Source organism: Mchenga conophoros, linkage group LG17 (assembly GCF_057382185.1).
Source record: "Mchenga conophoros isolate Kocher_MC1m ecotype Shallow Benthic linkage group LG17, M_conophoros_male_GT1.1, whole genome shotgun sequence".
NCBI lineage: Eukaryota > Metazoa > Chordata > Actinopteri > Cichliformes > Cichlidae > Mchenga > Mchenga conophoros.
The window spans coordinates 1,450,255-1,464,767 of record NC_140542.1 but is presented as its reverse complement, the minus strand read 5'-3'; the positions used below and the strand labels follow the sequence as shown (position 1 = coordinate 1,464,767).

The 14,513-nt window shown below is 41.8% G+C and overlaps 1 protein-coding gene and 1 long non-coding RNA gene across 2 annotated transcripts; both read right to left on the bottom strand.

Moving 5' to 3' along the window:
• Positions 1-1,010: 1,010 nt before the first annotated feature.
• LOC146554830 (uncharacterized) lies at positions 1,011-4,052 on the bottom strand. Its single transcript, XM_085252073.1, has 4 exons — positions 3,754-4,052; positions 2,142-2,300; positions 1,604-1,699; positions 1,011-1,525 (listed from the first exon to the last, which is right to left on the bottom strand). The coding sequence occupies exons 1-4, from the start codon at positions 3,895-3,897 to the stop codon at positions 1,205-1,207; spliced, it is 720 nt and encodes a 239-aa protein (XP_085108199.1). The 5' UTR covers positions 3,898-4,052; the 3' UTR covers positions 1,011-1,204.
• A 2,150-nt stretch (positions 4,053-6,202) lies between these two features.
• On the bottom strand, positions 6,203-12,412 carry LOC146554829 (uncharacterized). The gene is made up of 3 exons (XR_014889149.1): positions 12,354-12,412; positions 6,472-6,590; positions 6,203-6,389 (listed from the first exon to the last, which is right to left on the bottom strand). It is a non-coding gene; the product is annotated as an uncharacterized LOC146554829 (long non-coding RNA).
• Positions 12,413-14,513: the final 2,101 nt, after the last annotated feature.

Below are 14,513 nucleotides of genomic sequence, written 5' to 3'. Positions count from 1 at the left end.
GGTCTTGGTCTCGTCTCGACTTGGTCTCGACTTGTTCTTAGTCTCGTCCTGGTCTCGATACCCTCTGGTCTTGGTTTAGGCGGTCTTGACTGCAAGTCTAGTTGCACCAGTGGTGCCATGAGCAGTATCTATCTGCTGCTCATCAGCTGCTATGCCGTGGTTATTGTCACAATGTGGTGTATTTGGATCACTCAATTCTAAGTGGATATGATCCAGGATTGGATGTTTTGTATAAAATTTGAAAGGAAGAAAGTGTGGTACTGTTTTACATCCACAGACACACACTGTAAAAAAAAAAAAAAACGTTGCGAAAACTTAAAAACTCAAGGCAACCCACTGCATTTATGTTTTTAGGTTCTGAGGGATAGCTTATAATTTCAAGTTTAGGAGAAAAGTTGCTTTAGCTAATGTTTTTGTGTTTACAAAATTAATAATTGTCCTTTTTCTTAACTCATATTTTATTGTTTCTGCAACGTATTTCCTAAAGTTTACACAACATTTATTTTTTTTTTGCCAATCAATTTCCTAAAGTTTAGAAAAAGTATCTTTCATAGTTTTCATGAGGTGCTCCCTGTTGTACCAATGAATGTTTACACAGTTGATTTTCAAATAACTTTGTGTTCAAACACAACCGCACCACTGACAATGTTGACTTTTGAGATCTTTAAATTTTAAAGGTGGTGTTGTCAGACAGAATATCAAACCTATCTTGATAGATAGTGACTAACAAACAGATTCAAAACATCAGATGGCAGGATGTGAACAACTTCTATCTTGTTTCCATACAGCAAACAACTTTCAAACAAATTTTTCCACCACTTGTCTTTTAATAGTAATGGTATCAACACTCCAATTTCCTGTGAAGTTCAGTATCGCGCCACATTTGTTATAAAACTAGTACAAATGTACCTAAAACCAGATTATAAAAATTGTTTAAAACAGCTCAAGTTAGAATAAACCCTTTCAACATTTTATAAAAACTTGTTATACATGAAATCTGCAATCAGCCATTAAAGCTACATTAAGTAAAGTTAGAACAGAAGAGATTGATTCAGAACTTTCTGCACCTTACCGTTTTCTTAAAGCCAGAAATTAACTTTTTTCAGAACAACTTGCCACGAAACCCAAAAACTGTAAATCAAAACAAATTGCTGCATTCTGTTTTACACAAGTTGCATTTGAGTTGAACATGTTGTCAAATAGGTTAGACTTTGGTTAAGAGCTTGGTTTTGAAGCTTCTTATCCTCTGGGAACAGGTAGATGTCAACTCCATAAAAATGTGTTGCACAGCTTCAAATGTGTACTTGAGTTCTTTGGGAAACTCCATGTTGAGCCCATAAAGTAGGCCAAACAGGTAGGCAAAGGCAGTGGGAAGGTCTGGCAGATCATCAAGAATAATGTCCTCTTCCAAAACAATGGCAGTGTTGACCACTGTGGACTGCGAGTTGGGTCCCACGTAGTCCTCCAGAACAGTGAGGATGCCCACCGTAACACCTCGGGTTGCCCTCTCAACTGGATCTGTATCCTATGCAAAATAAAAAACAACAGTACATATAAGTCTCTGAAAACCAAAACTGAAGATTGAGTAGATTTGCATACTCACCAGACATGTTAAGAAGAGTTTGGTCTCGTCGTCGCGAACAAATATCGGTAACCCTTCCAAACTGATGGTTCGTCGATGCTGGACTATGTTTGAGACCTAAAACAAGGAAATCAAGACTCAGTCTCATTTATAAACCTACCATTTTGTTTTTAAAGCACATTAAGTGTTGTTGCTAAAAATACAGCCTTAAGAAATAAGAGGTTGAAATGAGTTATTACAGATAATTGGTCATGTTTTTGTCAGCTTTTTTTATTTATTTATTTTTTAAGTAATTTTGATGTGCAACAAATGTAGCACACTTATTACAGCATTTATAACAAAAAGTTCCATGAGTGGGATGAGAGTTGAACTGTCTGTCATGACCTGCAATCTGCCAAACACAGCGCTGCTTGTTAGCTTATAATCCCATTCAGGACACACTTTTTGAAAACTAACAATTTTTACATCAATTTAGTAAATATTTAATAAAGTATCTTTCGTTACAGTGGGAACTTCAGGTTCCTCATAAACCACACACAAATAAATTTTTATATATTACCTGTTCATCAAACTTCTGCAACAGGGAATCCATGTCATTGCGGAAAGCAGCTTTTCTAATTCGATACAGCTTAATCAGCCGAAGTGAGTAAGTGTCGAGGGCAGTCATGAAGGTCCCCATGAGATCCTTGGTGGTAATGCGTGAGAATTCCGCACAAATCTACAAAGCAACAAAAAAAATATAGAAGAAAACTTTTAAAGGTACATTATATAAAAATCACATTGTTTTCAAATTTGGTTAAAAGAGCTTAATTTCAAAACATTTAGTTAGTCTCGGTTGATCTATTGGTCAGGCCTTGATTGGATTTTTTTTTCTTTTAGTGGTAGTGGTGGTACAAATTATAACTGACGTATTAAAAAAAAAAACCCAAGAAAAATCTGATCGGCAGATCTTACAGTAAGTCTATAGAATACCTAATCAAATGTTGATAAGACAAAATAATGGTTTCAATTGTTACAGGATGCATTGCAGAAAAGAAATAAATCAATAAATTGTATTTTAAATTCATTGAAAAAATTTCATTAATTTTATAATTATGTAGGAATGAAGTAAGAATAACATCCTGTGGTCAAATTTGTATACTTTCATAACACGTAAGTGACTTTCTCAATCCTGTTCTGTGAGTTTCATGGCTGTTGCCTGCTAAGGGTCAGCACCAAAAGATTCTAGATGCCCAGTGAAGACAAGTCATTGCGGCGACTGTGGTTCAGGGGGTTGGGAAGCTCATCTGTAACCGGAAGGATGCTGGTTCTATCCCCAGCTCTCTCTGTCCTGGTCGTTGTGTCCTTGGGCAAGACACTTTACCCTACCGCTTACTGGTGCTGGCCAGAGGGCCCAGTGGCGCGATATGGCAGCGTCACTTCTGTCAGTCTACCCCAGGGCAGCTGTGGCTACAACTGTGGTTTCCCTGCACCGATGTGTGAATGTGAGAGTGAGTGAGTGAGTAGTGGAATTGTAAAGCGCTTTGGGTGCCCAGAGAAGAGCGAAATAAAAGCAATCCGTTATTATACACAGTAAGTTGACAAATAAATAGATTTCACTTCAATAGAGTTGTTGGTAATACCAAAATTAGCTTCATATTTTTAGAGCCAAGTATTTTTTTATATTTTACCACTAGCATTGTTAGCTCAACGGTAGCCTTCAACCTTTTCTACAAGATATTGGAGTGATACAAACAGATGCTTCTCAAGGGCACAAGAAATGGAGCTCACGTTAATTTACTCACCCAGACAAGTTTCGAGGCATTTGGAGTTGTTCAGAAGAAATTGTAAAGGTCCTATATCATGTAAAATCAACTTTTTGGAGCTTTTAAACACATTTTAATGTTATTTCCTTAGATTAAAAACCCTCCAGAGTGGTTTTTGGCTTAATTCAGGCATTTCTTAGTTGTCTCAGTGAATCCTTTCCCCATAACCGTGGCTCAGCTCTCTCTTGCAAAACGACTGACTCGTAACATTGGGATTAAAATTTCTTTCTAACAACTCCAAATGCCTTGAAATTTTTCTGGGTGAATAAATGAACGTTTTCCATTCTAGAAATAAGACCACACTGGGGAAAAAGGGAAGAAAAAAACCCAGAAGTTTTCCTTTAAATATTTAAGAGATTATCTTACCTGTTCTTTCAAGAAGAGAGCTGGCCATCTGAGCTGCATTTCCTTGACCAAGGGCTGCATCTCCACAACTTCTTTCCTCCTGAGAGAGAATGTGATGTCCATCTTTTGGGTGATGAGTGCCATGTTCTTATCCCTCTTCTTCATTTCATCTTCCAAAATGCATCTTTCATTTTCAAGAGACTCATCATTGTAGTTTTCTGGGCCATCAGGGATAAAGTTGACTTCACCTCGCTTTGGTTTCTTTAAGGAAAATCTATTTGAGCCACTGTCATCTTCTTCCCCTCATCTTCTTTATATGGAAATGATTTTATACGTTTGTTTAGTCCTTCAAATGTAATAAAACCCTTTCTGATTAAATCTTGAAGACACAAACACAGTTCCACAGGGACAACACCTTCAAAGAAATCATGTAATATATCTGGAGGAAATCCAGTGACTGGATGAAAATAGGACAACGCACTTAAGGCACAGGAACCTTTGACACCACACACACTTTGTCTTTGACCATCCTCAAGCTCTTCTAGAAAAATGTTATGCTGTTCCACAGTTCTTAATGGAAATTGTTATGAGGTGGCTGTGTGCGGACAGGAATAGGACCCAAGGTGCAGACTCCAGAGACAAACTTAAACCGAAACAGCTTTAATGCTGAACTCAAACATAACATAACTGGAAAAACTCAAAATAAACTAACACCGGTGGACTGACAAAACACACAGCAAAATAAACGACACGGACACAGAGAAACACAGGGCTTAAATACACAGTGGGAGCAATCAGGGAATGAATAACAGGAGGGAAACACAGCTGGGGCAAATCAGGCCTAACGAGACCAGGGGAAGCAAAACCAGACACATTAACATCAGACATGGACTTTCAAAGTAAAACAGGAAACATAACACAGACTCACAGGCAGGCACTATAACAAAGGAAACAGAGACGTGGGACCAGGGCAGACACAGACACTGACTGGATGTGGGGATACAGCAGACAGGGGAGACAGCAACTACGGAACACAGACAGAAAACCAGAACACTAAAACTCTAACCAAACCCCACCCAGAGGACCCAAACTAAGAATGATCCTAAAACCCATCAAGAAAAGCTAGAAAATAATGAAATAACAAAATCAAAGAACCAAAACACAAAACACTGGGTCAACGACCCAGGGACCCTAACAGAAATTCTCTAGGATCAAGAGCTGCAATCTGATGTTTATCAATACTACAAAATTGACAAAATTTGTCAACATTAAAGGACTCCAAAAAGCCTGCAAGGCTGTGAGCCCCAAGGTTATCTGCACAGACACAAAATACAGTTCCCTTTAAAAAACTATTTAAAGATTCAACATACACCCCTGTGCTTTCAAGACATTTTAAATCCTCAATGAGTGGATAAAGAAAAGCATCATACCCAAACTGTTTAACGTCTACACTTTTACCAAGAAGAGCAAGCTGTATTGAGTGTAATGTAGAACGAAACCTTGCAGATAAGTTGAGTACAATAGACAGCAGTTATTTTATGAATTTTTAGAGATGTTCCTAAAGGGTTGCATATTTCAAAGTCGTCAATATACAAAGCTAAACTAATGCAAGTATCTTGCAATCCTAAAAGCTTGTTGTTTTTGAAATACTGCCCATCTCTAAATGATCTGTAACCTTCACTAATTTCTTTATCAAATGCTAACTTTTCAAAGAAACTTTTCCCTTTCAATAAGTTCTCCAAGACCTGGTTTACTGAGACATAAACAAATGTATTTCTAGTTCTCGCTTTGTAGATGTACTCTGTAGGCTCAATTACATGAAAATTATTCTTGAAATAAATATTTCTCTTGTAATCAGTAGACAATGCACCTTTTGGTTCTGTTGAGATAATTAATGGGTTGGTTTTGAAAAGTGCATCATTTATATTTTTAATTACATCATCATCTGCCTCAATGTTCTGTTCAGCAAGCACCTCTTTGATTCTTTGAAATGAATGAACCTGAGAAAATTTTAAAATGTCACTAATTTCCTCAATAATTCTCTGCAAAGCACTGTTAGAAACATGTAACAAAGTTTGCATGCATAGAAAAAGTCTAGCTATTTTATGTTCAAGACATTGGTAATCTACAAACTCATTGTCCTCTTTATCACTTGATGCTACACCTGAACCACTTGATAATGTCTCTGGCTCCTGAGAGGTATTTAAGGATTTATCAGGGGAGCTACTTTCACTAGGACATGCATTTGCATGAGAAATCAGTCTAATACAGTTTTTTATATCTTTTGAGTTTTTGTGCTTTCTGCTTGTGTGTGACGTAAAGGTTGATAAATTGTTGGTAGCATAGTCACATTTTTGGAACGGACAGGATACAGTCTGATTTTTTTTAAGTGCCTTAAAATATGTGAAATAAATGTATGCTGTGAGCAGTTTTCCTTAAATTCACAAAAAAATGTTGAGATCTCCTGCCTTTTCTTAGCCCTGTTGTGTGATCTGCTGAGGTGAGACTTCAATGCCCCTCGTGTCCTGAACGAACAGACGCAGTCACTGTAAACACAGGGCAAATGAAATCCTCTTCTATGTCGTAGCTGGTGATGTCTTAAGAGTACTTCTTGGCTTGAACAGACAAAAGAGCAGAACTGGCACTGCATACAAAAGCTATAATGAGAAGAGAGGAGAGGACAGTGTCAACAATTCAAAAGAAACCTGAATTAATCTCAAATTACCAAAGTTACATTACCTGATAATGTGTTTGGGGCGGGGGGCAGGCACTCCTGTTCTGATTCCTCTCCTTACCAACTCCTCATCAGTCCCTCATAAATCAGGACAAGCAGTGGTCTGGAGTTGGCTTTTAATTCTCTAAATAAATAAAAATAGCAATTAGTTTTAAAATAAAATACCAGCTTCCTGACATTACTTAAGAATTTTTTTCTCCTGTCCTAATTTTTTTGGCTCACTAAAGTGAGCTGATTCTGCCTTGTAAAATGCCATGTGAAACACAGTAAAACAAATAATTTACAAAACATACATTACATCAAATGTTTAATTTATTTAATTTATTATTAACAAATTGTATTCTACATGGAATGCACCAACAGTATACTGGGATGTATTATGTAAGCCAAGGATAATTTTGTGTGATTGGTTTTACAACTTAGAATGACAAACATTGGATTGAGAGTATGAGTGGGATAAAACTCCTGAAGCATCTGTTTAAATTATCAGTGCATTTATTAATGGTGCTCCATAAATAAACCAAAACAATGTTGTTTTTGTGCATAACAAAAAGCTCACAATTGTGCAGTCAAAATGTAAAATAAAAGATGCTGAGCATAATAACAAAGACAGATTTTGCAGCTGCTCTGCGTGACTGACAGCCTGGAGTTTGAAATCCTCTTTGTAACTGTTGTAACTTTATGCAGTGTTGCTCCAACTGCCCGTGTAGCGTGGGTTGTGGTCAACAATAACTTTAGACCAAGCACAGAGGACTGAGACGAGGCTATGGTGGAGGTCCAGACTTTTACTCCATAAGCTCAGAACACATACAATAACACAGTACCACCTACTGGTGGGAGGTAGTAATAGCTGCTGCTTATTACAATATACCACATCCCTCTTTTCCGAGATAAAGATACTACCTCTTAACTCCAATATTTTGTAACATAAATGCACCTTTTAAATCGTAGGAACATTAACAATATTATATTCTTGAGACATTAAGTAGAGCACACCTCAGATTGCTTGTCACTTGAGCAATGCAAATACACATCAGTGTAGTGTTTTGAAACAGATGAACACATGACAGGTTAGATAAGACATGTCAAAATGAACATATGAAACATGACATATTTTCTCTCTTTTCCAACAAGACAGTTATCTAGCTTGTACAGAACAACGCAGGTACAGGATAGAGTGACTTTAAGTTTCCCAATCACTTAGTCTCTATACCTGGCAGGGCGTATTATTGCTCGGCCACTGCGTGTGTAACATGTGGGTGTGTTGTCCATACTTGCAGGACTAGAGTTTTGTGGGGTGTCATTTGCTGGTGGCTCCACTGGCTCTTGGGTGTGAACGGACAGTTCATCTGGGTCCATGGGTGTGTCCTTGAACAGACTTGGGTGTATTTTCCTCAGATGTCTCCTGTTCCTCCTGAGCACTTTACCATCTGGTGTTTGCACAGTGTAGGAGCGTGGTTCCTCTCGCCGATGAGTTACAACAGCTGGCTCCCAACCGCGCCTTGTTTGCATGTGCACAGTCTCGCCTGGGGTCAGAACAGGCAATGGTCTTGCGTGCTGATCATAGTGGCGTTTCCGCTTTGATTGCAACCTGCGCACTTTGTCGTGAATGTTCTGTGGGGTTGACTGCCTCAACACAGCACTGGTGCATGGCAGGGTGCTGCGGAGAACCCGTCCCATCAACATTTGTGCAGGTGACACACTAAGTCCTGTGACTGGAGTGTTCCTCAAAGACAACAGCACTAGATGTGGGTCTGTTCCAGTCCGTGCGGCTTTCTTAAGTGCATGTTTGACAGTCTTTATGGCTCGCTCCGCCATGCCATTCGAAGAAGGAAAGCCGGGACTGGAGAAAGTTAGCTTTATCTCCCAGGATGCTGCAAACGATCTCATCTCGTGGCTGGCGAATGGAACATGATCGCTCACTATCTCTTTGGGAATTCCGTGTCTTGCGAAGACTGATTTCATCTTCTGAATCACAGAGTGTGCCGTTTTGTCAGGTAAGTTAAGAACTTCTGGATATTTTGATAAATAATCCACTAACAAAAGATATGGATGATCGTTCAGTTCGAAGATGTCTGCTCCGATTTTCATCCATGGCAGCTCTGGAATCTGGTGTGGAATAAGCGGTTCAGCCTGGTTCTTTGGCTGCATTTGCTGGCATTGTTCACACTTTTCAAGCATGGTCTCTATGTCGCGTGACATGCCAGGCCAGTACAGCACTCTTCTTGCTTTGGCTTTTGTGCGCTGCACGCCTTGGTGGGCAAGGTGCAGCTTCTCCAGGCTCACACGCCTGAAGCTTTGGGGTATTACGATCTTGTCCCCGATCATAATAATGTCATCGTGGAAACTGATATCGTGTCTCATAGGCCAGTAGCTGTGGAGTGTTTTGTCTAAACTCTTCCTTCTGGGCGGCCATCCGTTGAAGTGTCTTTCGCGCACGGCTTGTAGTACGCTGTCTGCTGCCACTGCTTTTTTCAGGTCACACAATGTTTTCTCGCTCAATGCTGCTGTGGCCTCCAGAGCATACACAACTCTTTCATCATTTGCGTTTTCACTCACGTTTCCGTCGTCACTGGTAGTTGTGGCACGTGAGAGTGCGTCGGCTATGAACATGTCTTTGCCGGGGGTGTATGTGACGGTGAGATCATATCTCTGCAGTTGCAGCAGCATTCCTTGTAGCCTCGCTGGTGCCTTGCATAGCGGTTTGCGCACTATCGCCTCCAGGGGTTTATGATCAGATTGCACTGTCACTGGTCTTCCATAGACATACTGGTGGAATCGTTTAGCGGCAAACACAATGGCTAGCAACTCTTTTTCTATTTGTGCATACCTTTTTTCTGTGTCTGTGAGTGCTCGTGACGCGTAACACACAGGTTGTCCGTCTTGTAATAGGCATGCGCCCAGCCCATCTTTTGAAGAATCGGCCTGCAGTGTTAGTGGTTTCTTGTGGTCATAAAATCTCAACACTGGAGCTTGTGTGAGCGTCGACTTGAGCGTCTGTAACGCTACTGTGTGATGTGGCTGCCACTGCCACACTGTGTCCTTCTTGAGTAGCTGTCTCAAAGGTGCTGTGAGCGATGCTTCATTTTGGATGTACTGTGCCAAAAACTTCGTCATTCCCAGCAGACGCTGAAGGCTTTGTTTGTCTTCTGGAGTCGGCATGTCGACAATAGCTTTGATCTTTGAAACATCTGCTTTCTGCCCTGCTGCTGTGATGATATGGCCCATGTATTTCACTGTGTCAACTTTGAACTGAATTTTGTCCTTGTTAAACTTCACGTTAGCTGCTCTTGCTTTCTCCATGACCTTCTGCAGGATTTCATCGTGTTCGTGCTCTGATGTAGCTGCAATTATCATATCATCTGCAATGATAAATACACCAGGAATGTTGCCGAAAGTCTCACAATTCTTTTGTTGAAAGACCTCGCTGGCTGATTTGATCCCGAATGGGAGTCGGAGGAAGCGATATCGGCCCCAAGGTGTATTGAAGGTACAGAGCTTTGATGACGGCTCGTCCAGCTTGATCTGCCAGTATCCATCTTTTTCATCCAATATGGTGAAGATGGATTTTCCTGCTAGCTTGCTGCGAACGTCCTCGTGTGTGGGGATGGAGTAGTGCTGGCGTTTAACTGCTTGGTTCAGATCACAAGGGTCCAAGCACACCCTTAGTGTTCCGTTCTTCTTCTGTGTGGCGACAAGACTGTTGACCCAATCTGTAGGCTCATTGACAGGCATTATGACATCTCTGTTTTGTAAGTCCTGTAGCGTCTTCTTCAGCGCATCCATTATGGAGAGTGGCACGTTCCTGCATGCGTGAATCACAGGTGTTGCATTTGGGTCAATATGTATGTGGTGAAGTCCAGGGAACTCACCTAAGCCTGTGAACACATCAGCGTACATCTCCACAAGTTCTTCCGAGGTAGAAGGTGGTTTAGCTGATTTCGGTACAGAGGATGTCATGGCAAGGGTCTCAACTCGTTGCACCAGATGGAGCTCTTCACAAGCTTGTCCACCTAGGATCGGTTTATCTGCATGGCTTGATACAAGAAAGTCAAACACAGCCTTGTGCTTCCGTGCTTCACACTCGAGAGACACCACACCATCTGCACGTATGCGGGCTCCACCAAAAGCTATGAGTACAGTCTTTGTGGGCTGTAACTGAGGCATATCTGGTAACTCGTCATAAACTGATCTGGGGAGCACATTTGCGTCCGCACCTGTGTCTAGCTTGAAGGTGAGTGGTACGTCTCCGATTGTCACACTTTCATGCCATTTGCCAGTCTTGTGCTTGTCGCTGGATACCATGCCGATGTACAGTGAATCGCCATCAGTTTCAATGTTGTTAATAGTTTTTGTTTTCTTGAAGTGTCTACTCTTCTCTGCGCTAGCTCTGCACACTTTTGAGAAGTGGTTATTTTTCCCACACTTGTGACATGTTGCCCCATAGGCTGGACACTGTCGGAATGCGTGTTTGTTGCCGCATTTGTGACAAACTGTTTGTTTGTCGTTGCTCAGTTTGTTTTTACTGTGTCCTGATTTAATGTATCCTGGCATTTTTCTTAATGCGTCCACTGACGTGTCTTGGGCTGCAGTTATTGACTGCATGGCCTGAATCTGTGACTTGGCCACTTCTGCTGATCTGCATATTTCTATCGTCTTGCGCAGTGTGAGGTCGTTGTCACGAAGCAATCTCTCTTTTAGTCTTGCATCACTTATGCTGAACACCAATTTATCCCTGATCATGTCGTCCTCATTGATCCCAAATTCACAACTTTTACTTCTCTGACGGAGTTCCGTGACATATCTGTCCACTGTTATATCCGCCGACATTGGGTATGACCAGAACTTGTGGCGTTCAAAAACAACGTTCTTTCGTGGACTACAGTATTCCTTAAACGTTTTCAAAATGTCCGCCATTGTCAGTGCGTCTCCGGTCGGGGTCACTGTGAGCGTGTTGTACACTTCAAGCGCTTCTTCGCCGATAGTGTGGAGAAGAATGGCTATTTTAACCTTTTCATCCTTCTCCAACGCACCCGTAGCAGTCATATACAGTCCGAATCTTTGTTCCCATCTGCGCCAGGTCTCAGATAAATTGCCTGTGAGCAGTAGCGGTGATGGTGGCTTGAATTGCTCCATGCCGTTAGCAATGGCTACTGTTAGCTAATCTACGGCTAGCTTACTCACGTCGCGGTCCCTGTTCACACGGTCTTGCCGACTTCTGACACCATGTTGTAACTTTATGCAGTGTTGCTCCAACTGCCCGTGTAGCGTGGGTTGTGGTCAACAATAACTTTAGACCAAGCACAGAGGACTGAGACGAGGCTATGGTGGAGGTCCAGACTTTTACTCCATAAGCTCAGAACACATACAATAACACAGTACCACCTACTGGTGGGAGGTAGTAATAGCTGCTGCTTATTACAATATACCACAGTAACCGTGTCTCTTACAGATGCCATTTATGGTCCTTACACGCATAATATGGTAATATTACGTTGAAGCAGAGTACGTATCACTCTGCGAGGCTCCTCGGTAGCCGTAATGCTCCAACAATCCATCAAGCAGTGCTGCTTCATAGCTTACCAAAGTCGTACCAAAACATTTTTTGACATATTTTTTAAGCTGTGTACCACATAAAATTGGTTCGAGGTCAGTAAGCACAACCAGAATTCATACATAAGGCAGACTGTCGATTTTTGAGATGAAAGGATTTTAGGCCGTGCGTCAACGGTTAGCCCGGTTAGCTCGTTAGAGCCGCCCAGCTCCACGCACTGGGTGATCCGCGGTAACTAGTTAACGGAGATTTGCCCCATTAATGCAGTTATGGCATTAACTTTACGCTGACAGCACTAAAATAGTAATCTTCAAATGTTTTCTTTTTACCGACCAGCTCCTCTTTGATAGCTGCCGTGTCCATCTTGTCGTTGCCTGCAGGTGAAGCGATGGGGGAGGTGGAGTTGTGTTCAGTGAAGGAGAGAGGCGGAGAATAGGCTCCTCTGATTATTTACGAGCACGTGCAGAGGATGCCCAGCATTGTCCATAATGTCCATCAGTTTCTTTAATGTCCTTTTCTCTGCCACTGTCACCAAAGTGTCCAGCTTCATGCCGACCACAGAGCCAGCCTTCCTGATTCGTTTTTCCAGCCTGGATGCGTCCTTTGCTGTGCTGCTCCCCCAGCACACCACAGCATAGAACAGTACTCCTGCAACCACCGACTGATAAAACATCCTCAGGAGCTTCTGCAGATGTTGAAGGACCTCAGCCTTCTGAGGAAGTACAGTCGGCTTTGGCCTTTTATGTACAGGTGCTGCGTGTTGCATGACCAAACAAAACTTTCAGTGCACTGTGAAAGTACAAAAACAAACAGACAGGAAGGCCTAGTTAGGACATATCTAAGCATGCTCTTCACCTTGGAAGGGTAATTCAAACCAAAACTAATTGGCAGGTTCAACTTGGTAACAAAAGAAAATGCCTCAGCCAGATAAATCCCCAAAACATTCATCCATCAGCCACACACACCACATAACACTGCTGTTCTATTAGATAATGAGTTTCTTCCCATGTAGCCAGGTGTGTGTCGAGGTAAAGCCTCCCCCACACATCAGAACCCAGAATCTATTAGTGCCACCCATTTTAAACCCTCTCTACAGCATTCTGTTTGCACCTGCTATCATTCAATCATCTTTCCTAACATAATACTAGTCCACTAGTTTACATATCACCTCTCATCCCACTAAGTGAACTGGACAAGATGATAAAACAGAAACGCATGCTTAAGATGTTATCTGGTCTTCATTGCATGTGTATATGTCTTAATAGGATTAATGCATTTTCTGTTTGTGTGTGTGATTTTTGTGTGTCTCTCCTCCTTGCAGTGTTTCAGACACTTTTCAATTCTCCACTCAAAGGCAGTCGGTTTTCCTCCCCAGGTTCCTTAGCCCAATTTGATCTCCCACACTAAACAACAGCGTTCTTCCATGTCTCCTCCCCCTCCTTCCACTGTACTCTCGTCTCCCCCCTTGCAGCAGTCCATTGCATCTCCATCCATCCAGTCATGATGATGGTGTTTTCTCCTTGCTGATGCCTTTTGCACATACTGCTGTTGCTGCTGGACCCCTCGCTGCTCAGGATACTGCTGTTGTCTCTTGACCTGCCATGTTGTTGCTTTTGGATCTGCATTTCTTGTTTTCAGGGAGACGTTAACATCCTTGGAGCTTGCTTTTCGGGATGAGGAACACATGGAAGTGAAGCTGTAAAACAATTCAGCCAAAACTCGTCCTGGGTGTTTCTAATGATGTTAACCTATTATTTTACTCCGACCGCCGCCTGTGGAGATTGATCCAGGTCTGCTTCCCACCTGCAACTGACACACTGAGACATTTTGATCATTCTCATCACTACTTAAATCACACATCTCCCCTCGCTTTTGTTTTTGAGCCAACAGAACCACGTCATCTGCAACAAGCAGAGATCAGATTCTGAGGCCCCGGAGCAGACCCAGGACACACTGGAGAGATTATATCTCTTAGCTGGCCTGGGAACGCCTTGGTGTTCCCCCAGACAAGCTGGAGGAGGTGGCAGGGGAGAGGGAAGTCTGGGCTTCTCTGCTTGAGCTGCTGCCCCCATGGTCCTGGACAAGCGGGAGAAGTTGGGTGGATGTTATATTTGAAGTGCTTACAACTCATAAACAATGATGTCTGGAGACCAGAGCTCCCTCACAGGTAGAGAAGTCTTAGTGACACCATCACACTCCTTGGGGTCCCAGACCAGGAACTAATTGTGCCAGTACTGCCACAAAAGTAAATCTCCAGTGTAACATTTAAATATGTGAGCAGCTTTTTACAGTGTCCATGGTTATTCCTGTTATAAATGTTACATTTAGTGAGTACTTACCAGTCTCAGCCACAAGAAAGTAGTGAGTATCTGTGTTTTGTCATTCTGAAATACAGTGAATATTAGTAATCCTGTTACAGACTGAATTGAAAACTCCAGAACACGTAAAAAAAACCCTCTGAATCACGTACAAACTCCAAAATACGTAAAAACA